Genomic DNA, 12,949 nt, shown 5'->3' on the forward strand with positions numbered 1-12,949 from the left:
GGGCCTTTTGCTAGCCGCTGTTTAATTTTCCTTGGAGGAATCATTGAAGCTGACAGTTTCTGAAATTCTAATGATGGTATGGTCTTTTTTCGATCAGTAATAGAATAAACTAACTTTCTTTTTGTGTAACAATGACAAGTATTTTTACTAAAAGATGAAAACCTAAGATGAATATCATTTTGTTTAGGCAAATATAGTTGATTATGCAAATATAACAAATTATTCCATAAGGAAGTCTAATATTTTAATATCATAATAGCTGACAATACTCGTGTGATTGTCTGCATTCACTTCTGAAAAAGGGAAAAGCTATCATTTCTATATTCTCCCTAATAAAAAGTTACTTTTAAAAAACTTTGCTTTTTATAGACAAATGGTGCAAAATGCATTCCAATCCGAGACCGCGGCTTCCTGGTGCAGGTATGAGTTAAGATCTTTCGCAGTGGGATCACCTAGTCCTGGCTGGGTTTTCCCCTCATTCGAGAACCTTACTGGCTTGTTTCCTTGTATCGTTTTATTCAGACGATTGAGTTTGCTGAGCAGCGGATCCCTGTGTTGAATGAATACTGTGTGGTTTGTGATGAGCCACACGTGTTTCAGAATGGCCCCATGCTTAGGGTAAGTATCTACTGATTGAATTCCTGTGTTAGCATGTAAGATAAGTGAAAGCATCCCAATATAAAAACAAGTAGATGTAGTTTAAAATAAATACTCCCCAGGGCAAACTTTTCATATATGCTAAGTGGTGTCATTTGGCAGGAGAGGAGTTAGTATTGCTTCTGGAAGCATCTGTGAAAGAGTAAGCGATTTCTCATTAAGATCGTGATCCTTTTGTCTGTCATCTCTGTGTCCATTTGCATCTATTTCTACATTGGCAACAAGTCTCATAAACTGTATATTTATGTTTATTTAATAATACGTAGATTCTGGAAACAGCATTTAATAATGCTTAAAAACTAAGATGTTCTGATGTGTTTGTTCAAAACCCCCAAATTTGAGTTATCTGGTTAGTATACAGAGAGGTTCCATGCAAGTGTGAGCAGGCACACAGTAGTGCTGGGTAAGTCAGAAGGGAATCTAAAACTGCCAAGTTAATGCCATAATTCCAACGAAGTATGGAAATGGAAATCAAGGGACATGCGTACTTTGGAGGGTGAATTACCCAATTTTAAAACTCGCTTTTTTTTCACAATAATAACTTTATAAAATTTTAATCAATAAAAAGTTGCCAAAAAGCCAGTTTTTAAATTGACGTTTATGTAATACTTGGGTGGTAGGAATGAGAACTGTTAAGCATAGGCTCTTGGATTTGAACACTTGGTCTGCAGCTGGCGGTGCTATTTGGGGAGCTTATGGAACTTTAGGAGTCAGGGCCTTGCTGAGGAACTTCATCACTAGGGTAGGCCTTTGTGGAGTTAGAACTTTGCCCAGCTTACTGCTTTCTTTCTGTGCTTCTTGTGTGGGGTCGAGATGTGGGGTTGAGATGTGGGGTCGAGATGTGGGGTCGAGATGTGGGGTTGAGATGTGGGGTCTTCGCCTCCTGCTTCTGCTGCTGTTGCCATGGCTTCCCTGCCCATCTAGTCCCCTGGAACAAAATCAACCCTTCCTTCTCTAAGGAACTTTTGGACATGGTATTTCATCTCAGCAGCAGGAAAGCAATCAATACAATTTCTAAGTCACTAAATGCACAGTTAGGTGATGTTTGATATAATCATGGTTTTAACCATCATCACTAATTCCAGAATATTTTTATGACCTAAAGAAGAACCCTGAACTGCTAACAGGGCTCTGCGCCCTCTTCCTTTCCTGGTATCCTGGCAAGCACTGATTTTGTCTCCTTTTCCATGGGGTTGTATGCTCCCAAGTTTCATCCTTGCAGTGTAGATCAATACTCCAATCCCATTTATCATCCAACCTTCCATTTTATGAATGGACACTGCAGATAGGATTATCCATTCATCAGCTGATGGAATCTCCAGGACCTCTGTTTGCTGTCTTTCTGAGGAATGACTGACCGTTTGTGCACTGACTGCCTCCTTCCTACTATCTGTATAAGACGGTTCACTTTCTCCATATCTGTATTCCTGCTTCTTTCTTCTTCAAAGGAGTGTGTAAGGGTGTGTGTCTGTAGACAGTCCAGTGTGTATGAATCTAGCTCTCTGGTTTTTGTAATACTGTCATAATGAGTGATAACTTGGAGAATGTTTTCATACTTTTTGGGCATCTCTAGAGAAATTTCTGTTCAACCTTTCCTTATTTTTATATTGAGTTATTTTAAATTTTATTACTGAGTGGCAATTTTTTTCTTTTCTGGATATCATATCTCTATTACTAGATATTATATATATATATATATATATATATATATATATATATATATGATTAAGACCCTATTTTGTGCTTTTCTTTTTTGATCCAGTAAAGTTTTATACTTTGCTGTGTGTCTAAGGAAACCCCACCTAATTTAAAGCCACACCAGGACAAATGCTTCTTTCTAAGAGTTTTATAGCTTGTCTCACATTTAAGTGAGTTGTTGTTTTGAAGTTAATTTTTGTCACAGATATGAGGTTGTGGTTTAGATATGTGTGTTGCAGGTATGGACCCAGTTTCTCTAAAGTATTTCTTAAAAAAACTATTATTTATTGATTGTGGTCCTTTGGAAATAATTTGGCCATAAATATATTAAGATTTTCTGGACTATTCATTTTATTTCCACAGATCTTAATGTCTGCAGTTGTGCCAGAAATACACTGTCTTGGTTTACATAGATAGATTTCTAGTAAGACTGAAATCAAAAAAGTATAGTTAGCTTTGTTCTCCTCTTCTAAGATAGTTTTGGCGAGTTGGACTCCCTTGCTTTGTTCTATCAGTCCTGTGGTCATCTTGTCCATTTTTGCAAATAAAAGCATAAAATCAGTTGGTATTTGTATATGTTTGCATTTAGCCTGTGCATCAGTCTGAGAATTATTCTCTAAGTTTGCTGAATTCCTTTATTAGTTCTGATAACTTATTTTTGGTTTCGTTTAACGACCCTCTGTAGAAGATTTCTTAACTTCTTTTTCCTGTTGCTGTGATACTTAAGGTGGCTGATGAACCAGCTCATGATTAAGAGATACTCAAGAAAGAATGTTGAGCCCACTCCTTGGTTCAGAGATACTCGAGAAAGGCTAGTAAGCCCACTTATTGGTTCAGAGATACATAAGGAAGGCTAGGTCACCAGCCCATTGGTTAACAGGTTCTTTAGGAAGACTGGTTCATCAGCCCAGTGGTTAAGAGATAATCAACATAGAAAAAGAAGTGACTTATTTTTGGCTCATAACCTGGGAGGTGCTAGTCCATAATGAGCTGGTTACATTACTTTGACATAAGGTGTGGCAGCCTATGACTGTGGGCAAATGAGATGCAGAACTGCACATCTCCTATCTCAGGAGCAAGGGAGAACAGAAGTGGCTGAGATCCCATACGGCCTCTTAAGCACACATACTAATGACCTAGTAATTCCACTCGAGGCCCCACTTCTTAAAGCTTTACCATCTTCCCAAAGGACCTCTCTAGGGAGCAAGGCTTTAATGCATTGGGCTTTGGGCAGCACTCAAATCTGAACTACAGCAATCTCTTTCAAGACAAGGTATTGTTGATTGTGTGGATCTAAAAAAATTATAACGGCATTCATTTAATTGACCTGTTTATTCCTATTTTTTATTTCATTTATTTTTCTAACTTATTAAAAATAGGAGTACTAAGTTCTCTACCGTTGAGCAGTTCATTTTTACCTATAATTCTGCCACTATTTCCGTTGTGTATTTTGGAGGAATGTGTTGTTTAGCATGCATTTACACAATTATATTACATATTTGTGATATTTTGTATCCGCTGTCTCTGTTGGCAGATTTGTCCCGTTACTGTAATCTCTACAAGCTCTTCAGTCGCCTCGTACCTCTGCCTTTCTCCTCCATTCCTACTAACAAGAAAAGGGTGTTGGTTTCCTATTTATTTTCCATATGCATTATGTCTCTCCCAGTTCATTTCTTTTTTTTTTTTTTGATACTAGCTCTCGTTTTGTGTGTTAGACAGCTATTTTCTAGGCTCTCATATTAATTCCTGTAGCATAACATTGTAATCTGTTTTCATACTAACCATAAATTGAAAAATCTCTTTTAGATTAATGCCAACTTGATTTTAGTAAATTATCATTGTGCATGTTATTAAGGTGTGGGAATGACACACATGTCATTGTGCATGTGTGGAGATCAGAAGACAGCTTTGTGGTGTTACCCCCTTCTTTTCCCTTTCAGTGGGGTCCGGGGTTGAAGGTTATCAGGCTTGAGGGAAGCCCTGCACTGGCTAGTGTGTCTCGCTCCACACGTCTGGTCTTCCTCCCTTATGCCACTAAGCAGAAAGACACAACGCCACCAACATAGATCAGAAATTATGATTTTATCTAGTGTGCCTTTAAACTAGACAGAAACTGATCAAAATACTAGAAGTAAAAAGTTGCACATACATACACTTGTTCGAATTTGTTTGTTTGTGTTTTGCCATTTCTTGTTCTTATCCATGCTCATTGTTTTTGTACGTCCTGTCTAAGGCTCTTGGAGTATCAGCTTAAAGTACTCCTTCATTGTTTCCCAAGGGACGATTGGCCTACAATCAAACATTCCTGAATCCTCAAGTGCATTTATTGTGTCCCTCAGGGAGTTTTAGTTCAGTTTTTATGGTTGTCAACCCAAGAATTTATTTCTTTTTTATAAATTCTATATATTGATTCTTTTGAAATACTTTATTTAGAGTTTGTTTTGGCTCTTTAATCATTTTGTCAAAGCTTCATAGTCCAGAATCTGTGCATTTTCCTGAACTCTGTGTATCAGTTGCCTATCTCCTGTACCTTGTCCTTACTTTATTATTTCTTTGCATGCCTCATTTGTCTTACGGGAAGCGAGACGTCCTGAATATACTAATGCAACAGCTTTGGAATCAGACCTCTGTCCTTTCTAGGATTTATTTCTTGATGAATTATCATCAAAAGTATTTGTTGAGCATTCCTTTAATGCTTAGACTGGTCTGTGTTTCCTCTTTGTAATAACAAAGCCAGCTTGAAATGATATTTAGTGCCATCTCCTGAGTTTTGCGTAGTTTTCTTTTCTCCTCCTTTTCCCCTTCCTCCTCATCCTCCTCTTCTTCCTCAAAAAGCCAAGAATTTTCTATTCGTTCAAACTAGCTTTCATCTTGTGGCCATCCTTCTTCTGCATGAGCCTCTCAAATGCTGAGTTTCAGGATACACCACCATGACTAACTACAAGTTTTTCTTCAGCACATGGCGTCCTGGCCAAGAATGTGGCCTTCTGCGTTCCTGGGGGTGTGTAGAAGCCTTTCATAGCTCTCATGCTTCTTTTTCTTACTTAGTCTTTCCTCCAAAGCAGTTTTGTTAGCTTCTTGTTTGCCATGGTTGTTACTTACTGCCTCTGTAATGACCAAAACGCTGATTAATGTTAGGTTCTAATCCTGGGGATTAGATTTGGTACTGGCTGAGTTCCATCAGGCAGAAGCAGACAGTTGTTCGGAACTTGACTTCAGAGCCATCAGGTGGGGTCCATCATAGCCCTTTGGGAATGACCTCCCTCCTGCTTGTTCCTGTTTCAGGAAATGTGAGCTGCTTCTCATGGTGTAACTACTTGGAGTAAGTGCTTCCTGTCTCACTACAGTATTTAATTCAGTTGGTTGAGGCAATTCTTGCTAGTTTTCTCTTTTAAAACTTTATAGGGAGACAAAAGGTTGGGTTATCACTAAGCCATTTTTGTTGATGTCGGCCCACATTTCAGTGTTTAAAAATATGTGTTCTACTACATCTGTGTAGTAAAACTGGTTTTAGTTTGAGAAATAGTAAAATGTGGTTAAATATGAAGGTAATGCTTGACCTAGTGTGCTCCCTGATTATTCATGGAGGAGGGGAGGTCATTTCCCACTGTGGGACAGGCACTGTGTGTGGATAGTTTGTTTAGTGAATCCTTATTTGATGTTTTCACGCAAAACTCTAGTGATTTACTCCTGTGGGTCAAATAAGGTTTTTGTTTTTTTTGATACATGGGGATTAAATAATTTGTTCAACACTCTTCAGATAGCTCACTGTATGCCAAGCTTTGAGCCTGATTCTGTTCGACTTCTGTGCTCTCCATCTTAAACATTAATTAAAGGATTGGTAGGTTGAAGGTGCCGTAGCAGATTCTGTTCCACTTTTTCCAGGGAATCACAAAAGACCATCTTGTTCTTCAGAGTATGCTTAAAAAGATAAACCACTCAGCCCATAAATAAATGATGTTATCAGAGGTTTTTAATATCTCAAGATTCACATGGGCAATAACTATTCCATTAGCATAATTGTCAGATCTTATGATTTATTTACTTCACTTTATTCAATGAAAACAGATGAAAAATTATTCTTCTAAGCCATATACTATTTTTTGAAATTCTACCTTTATTTTTTCTCAGAATAAAATATATGGAGCTGAAGCAGCATGTATTTGTTAAATTGTTATGTGATTTAAAAGAAGAATGTCCACTTAACTCATTAAATAACAGGACTCTTGTCTCTACACGCAGATCTTAGAAGCTGCAGTCCTTTTCTGCCAACGTTCATGCTTTGACCTTGAGTTTTTCCATGGCAGTGCTGGCTCCACTGTAGAAAACAACAGGAATTCATCAATACCAGACTCTTTAAGTACTTTTTATGTGTGCAAAGCACTTTATGTGGTTGTCAGTATTTAACCCTCATAGTAGCTCTGTGAATTATTATCCCCACTTCACAGGTGAGGCAAGAGACATTTATTCAGTGTTCCTCTGCTGGTAAGTGATAAAGACAGAGCTCTAGCCAGGCAGAGTAACACCAGGACAGACTCCCAACATGCACACTCAGAGGACCATGCTTACGTCTTTGAAGTTCACACATGATTGGCAGTCTCCACTCCGTGGTTTAATGGCTGTCAATTCGTTCCTATAAGTGGCGAAGATACCACAGTTAACTCTCAATATTCTTTCTGTTGCATTCCAAATTTTGTTTGATTTGTTCCCGCATCAGTGAAGGTTGGAGAGAAGAAAAATCTTCTAAATAAATATTTTATGTAGCTAGTAGTTAGGTGGGTTAATGTTATTGTGACATAGCCTACAGAAATCAGACAAGTGCCTTTGGCTTTTTAAATAATGATATAAATGACTTAAAATCAAATCAAGTAATTAAAATCAAAGTCATTTCTCCTGTTTGAAGGGAGATAAATAGAAAGAACCATTTCTTAAATCCATTAACAGAGCTTTTCTTAATTTAGGCAACCTTATGATTTTTTTCTGTATTTCTATTGTATTTACATTTCAGTGTGTTTTCCTGTAAATTTAAGAGCCATATATATTTTCTTAAGGAATTTTAAACTGTGATTCACTGACCATTGGTTCAGCCCTGTGACCTGTTTCTAGTTGTGATAAATCCCGAAATGGGTGCATTATAACACAGCTGGTTGTTTAGGAGACTAGACCACACTTGGCTTCCACGGATTTCTGAGCCTAAGATCTTTATCTTCCCCGCTTGGATTATTTCTCATATTTTCCTTGAATTGCACTCTTTTTACTCTGCTCAGAGGACTCGGTTAGTAGTAGTGCGTTGCTTACTTTCTGAAATGCACTGAAAGCTATTTAGAAGTGTTCCAGCGCTCTGGTTTTCTCTGTTACAACGTTTCTAAATGACACTTCCTGGTAAGCCCTGACAAACACACTAGAATCTGTATAAAAGCTTGCAATAACACCCAAGAGTTCATACATAACAGTTTGGGATAACCTGACAGTACATGGATTGCTATCAGAAATCCAACCCAAAGCTACCGATAAATCTGTCCTCCTTGAATGCACTAGAGTGTCAGCGTAGCATGCGTTTTAGAGATGCCTTCAAGTGTTACAGAAAACAGGAAAGTAAGGGGTTGGTTCCTGAAAGCCTATATTTCCTAGTACCTTCACCTTGCTACTTTGCTGGTATGTCTTTTGACCCTTCCTTGGGAGCAGCTGACCTCTAAAAAAAAAAAAAAAAAAAAAAAAAAAAGTCCATCTGTGTGAGGTATCACTGACACTGGCTGTCTTCTGTGTCTGTATTAAGAGGCACTTTTCCCATCTTCCACACCACCATACATGCTGGTAAAGAGCTATAGTCATGGTCCGTTGCCTTTACTGCATCAGGGCTGTGGCGAGGCAAAGCCTCATAGGGCAGCAGCATGTGGCAGAAGAGGAAGCAAAGAGAGGCAGAGGGGGAGAGAGGTGTGACCTGCTTTTCAAAGGCAAGGCCCGGATACCCTCTTCTCCCAGTCTGCTAGTACTCCCATTTTTCAGCCCTTATCAACAGTTTGGTCAGTTATTAACCACTTAGTTCATTGATCCTTTGATTTGGTTGTATGTCTTTCATCTATTCACCTCCTAAAAGCCTTCCAAATCATCTCCACTTCTGAACACTGCACCGGAGACCAAGCATTTATCCCGCAGCCAAGCCTGCCTTGCAAGCACACCTCTGCCCTGTGTCATTTCTGCCTCTGTTCATGGGGAGTAAAAATTCCCCTACTCGAACATCTGTCTCAACTGCAAAACACTCAAAGCCTTGCCTGTGAAACAGGAAATACAGTGAATAAAAGCATAAGAATGTCGTTCTTAGCATGTTAACATTTATTCTCATTCTTTCAACGCTATTTTTAAGTCAAAAATTTACATTTAAACATTTTTTCTCCTTTTATTTGGAAACACTTCAGCAGTATTTTAACATTTTTGATCCACTAAATGTTTAAAATGCTATATGACATACTACAGACAGTCCTTAATAAATATTTTAGTATTTTTATCCAGTAAATATGCATTGACATAAAGCTACTGTGAGGACAGCTGGAGTAATTTAATTCACTTTGTTTACCACTAAAATAGCTCTCCATTCCTAAAGGCAATGTTTGTAGTGTTGTCCAACTTTCTTACCAACTCACAGAGGTGGGTGATACTTTCTTTCCCGTTTTCCGGATTTGAAAACAGCTGCATATAAGCTCCAGGGTCAACGAGATCCAGTTGTGTGTTTTATACATTGGGCTTATATGAAATATTTAGTTTGAACAAAAAGATCATAGCAGACGTGTTTGAAAACCGTTCCCAACACCACGCTTTACTCTCTACATAAATGAAGAGCAAAATCCTCTAGAGTTGTAACATTTCTATTCTCAGTAAAGGGTAATTTAAATTCATTGAAAACACAAATTTCTTAAAATACAGTTAGGTTCTAAAATATTCTTTGAGGCTTAGAAACGGTTTTTAAAATATGTTTTTATTGCTCACATTTAAATTCTTTTGATTCAAAAAATTTAAATGTATTCATCTTAGCTGAAAGATCTACAATAAATCATATTTTAAGGACACATATAAAAGGTTTTCATGCCTTTAAGTTGGTAAATAATGGATATCATGTAGTAAATAAATACATGTTGCCAATAGAGGGACTTGTTAATGGTTTTATAATCTAAATTGTAGGGAGTTGATTGCTCCAAGACAACACACAGTTATTAAATCTTAATAGCACATACTAAAACAAAAAAGAAAAAATTAATAATTAGACTTGAGTATATGATTTTATGAAAGAATGTGAAATAAACTCATTATTACCCTTAAATCTTCATAAATGCTATGTGGTTATATAGGATTTAGAATTGAAACTGCGTTTTCTGTGTAACTGTCCATCACGACAGTTTTTTTCCATGGGGAGTACACAAGAATCACTTCAGAGTGGGAAGAAGGTAGTGTACAGTGTAACTCTTTGCACGGTGCCAAGGGGAAATGATTTCATTTCTTTTCTTTGAGTATGGCATCCTTTCCGGATGCAGAAAAGTCTGAATTTTTTATTTGTTGCTTTAGAATTTTCATAAATGTACGTAATGTACTTTGATCATATCAATTCCATATTCCTCATACAACTCCTTCCAATGATACCCCATATCCCACTGCAAATGTCATGTCCTTCCCTAGCCCCTAAGATCAATCAATGTTGTCCATTTATGCATGTCTGTAAAGCCATTCCCTAGGGTATGTGCGTTCTACTGGAGGCTGCTTCCCTGAAGAACGCTGACACTCGCTACCCTAGCTGTCTTCAGTTGTCAAAGCACCTTAGCTGGGGTTGGGAGTTCATGGTACTCTCTCCTCTGTCTACGCTGGGATTATGACTGGTTTTATCTTGTGCAGGTCTCGTGTGAGCAACTATAGTTGTTGCCAGTTCATGAGTGTAATGGCTCTGGCATGTCCAGAAGACACTTTTTTAGCAATCCTCCTCTACCTCTGGCTCTTAAAATCCTTCTGCCCTCGGGGGTGTACGAGCCGGAGGGGATGGAGGACAAATCCCTCCAAATCAACATGAGCAAAGCTCTTATGAACTCACAGAATCTGAAACAGGGCCCACACAGGTCTGCACCAGGTCCTCTGTGTATATATTATAGCTTTCAGGTTAGTGTTTTTATGGAATTCCTGAATGTGTGAACAAGTTGGTCTCTGATTCTTTTGCCTTCTCTTGGGCTCCTTTTTCTTCTGTTTGTTTGTCTTGGTCAACTCCAGTGTGTTCGTTTTTGTTTTGTTCCATTTCATTTTATTTTAATTATCCTTTCGATGCCTGTTTGTTTTCTAATCAGAGACAGAAAGGGAGTGGATCTGCATGGCTGGGGAGGCATGAAGAAACTGGGAGGGAAATTGTAGCCAGGATATATTACTTGAGAAAAAGGTCTATTTTTCAATAAAAGTAAAAAGAGAGGAAATATTGCTTCTTCCTCTTCTGGAATGTCTGTTGAGCTATTTGGGAGGGAGTGGGGTATAGAAGTCTCATGTAGGGATATACATTTCCTAGTTACTCAGTTTGTATGTTCTGACCACTTGTGGGACAGATACCTAATTTTAGTTACCTTATGTAATTTAAAAATTTTCCTTTTAGTTCCATCTTGTATTGAAAATTTGAATATGCAAATATAATACAGATGAAGAAGTGGGTATTACTATACAAAACAGAGATACAGATGTAGAAGTATTTATCCGAAAGTTGAATGTCTTTTTATCTTCCAGTTTGAACTGTTCTGACAGCTTCACTCACACCACTTTGTGTGGTGTTAGTGTGGTAATAGATCAGGAACAACACTAACTGTCCAGATGCTCCATTACAAAATGGGATATATGTTCTTGTAAGAATGTAATTACACTTTTACTTGTAAATTTTAAGAATAACAGAAAGTTGTTTTGGTTTTTGTTTTCAGAAAACATATTTCTTAGCCTGCCGGAGTGCCTTTTAGCTGGCGGAGTACTAGGATGTTTGTGGAAATAAGCTTTACACAATTGAGTAGGTAGAGAGGGGTTGCTTTTAGCCAAACGTGCAAAATAGGGAAACATGTCCAAAATAGGGAAACATGTCCATAAAGAAGTGGTGCCATGGCCTCATTCATTAGAATGCAGGTTTATTGTTTGAGGAGATTGGACTTCGAATCTATGGGGAACAGAACTTTCTAGATGCAGGCCCGGAGAATGGATGCAGAAGAAAGCACTAAGGAAAATATTTTACTGGGTGAAATTACCAAAAATTCATGCTAGACAAAGAATAGTTCATGAATTCTGGATATGTCAATGAGGCATATCAATATACCATAAATTTTTCATTAATCTTCCTTGTAATTTTAAAAGAACTCTTAAATCTGATGCAGCAAAATTTTATTTCTGTAAAACAGTAGTATAATATGGAAAAGTAATTTTGTTCCTTTTATTCCTTTTTTACTTAAAAATAATGTTTTTATGCAATATATTCTAATCATGATATATTATATAACCTTTTTCTTTTACCTGTCTGATTTATTCTGAAACCTTTCATATGTATAGTATATACTATATACACATGTATACATTGTATATATATATAAAGATTATATATGTGTGTCATGTGTATATGTATGTGCCATTCACATATAGACACATAGTAAATGTATTTAATTGTTAAAGATTCAGAAAAATCTGATAGTTATTAAAATCACTAAACAAGTCATACTTTGTCATTGAGTTACTGTATTTTAGTCATTAAAAGGGTGGTGGGTTATTTGGCTAGCGTATTATTCTATAATGTTGCTGTTCACTGAGGTGAATGAGTGGTCTCACAGGTGAGTGCCTGATGTAGGTCTTCTATCTATCTGATGATTTCATTGGATAATTAATAAAGAAACTGCCTGGCCCATCTGATAGACCGGCCCTTAGGTGGGTGGAGTAGACAGAACAGGAAGAAGGAAGTGAGGTAGATGGCTCAGTCAGATGCCACGCCTCTCTTAAGTTAGTCAGACAATTGCCCTACCTCTGCAGCGAGACGCGATGAAGCTCCAGCCCAAGATGGACGTATGCTAGAATCTTTCCGGTAAGACACCACTTCATGGTGCTACACAGATTATTAGAAATGGGTTAAAGCAAGATGTGAGTAAGAGGCTGAAAATAATGGGCCAGGCAGTATTTAAAAGAATACAATTTGTGTGTTGATATTTCGAGTGTAAAGCTAACCATGCAGGAGCCGGGTGGGACGAAAAGCAGGCCTGCCTGCAGCTCTTCACTACAGAATGGCGACCAACGTGGATAACTGAATCCACAGAAAACCTGAGAACGCTTGGGAAAGAATAGAGTAAAGCATGTTTTGTTGATAGCAGCAATTTCTTGGGTCTGAGCAAGCGCTCTCATCTAAGAGAGGCTTCCTGACTCAGCTTTAGCAGCAAAACCCTGCAGCTCTTAAGAGGTCCTGCTAGGAAACACTTAAATGGCGTTGATAAAAGCTGACTGCATGCTTGTTTGTTTTCAGCCATAGCAGGAAAAAAGTTGTGCTGTTTTAAAATGCTGGCGTTCTGGTCTGTACTGCCAGGGCAAACTCTGACTCTTTCAAGCAGGCGGCCCT

General features: G+C 37.9%; 1 protein-coding gene across 2 annotated transcripts in view; it reads left to right on the forward strand.

Moving 5' to 3' along the window:
- The window catches only part of Parp8 (poly(ADP-ribose) polymerase family member 8), a 174,632-nt gene that overhangs the window by 130,175 nt on the left and 31,508 nt on the right, over positions 1–12,949 (forward strand). For both annotated transcript variants that reach the window (XM_038322765.1, XM_038322764.1), the window contains exons 14-15: positions 370–420; positions 523–618. In XM_038322765.1, coding sequence (XP_038178693.1) covers positions 370–420; positions 523–618 — 147 coding nt within the window. The remainder of the gene's footprint in view (positions 1–369; positions 421–522; positions 619–12,949) is intronic.

The sequence above is a fragment of the Arvicola amphibius genome, chromosome 3 (assembly GCF_903992535.2).
Source record: "Arvicola amphibius chromosome 3, mArvAmp1.2, whole genome shotgun sequence".
NCBI classification, from domain to species: Eukaryota; Metazoa; Chordata; class Mammalia; order Rodentia; family Cricetidae; genus Arvicola; species Arvicola amphibius.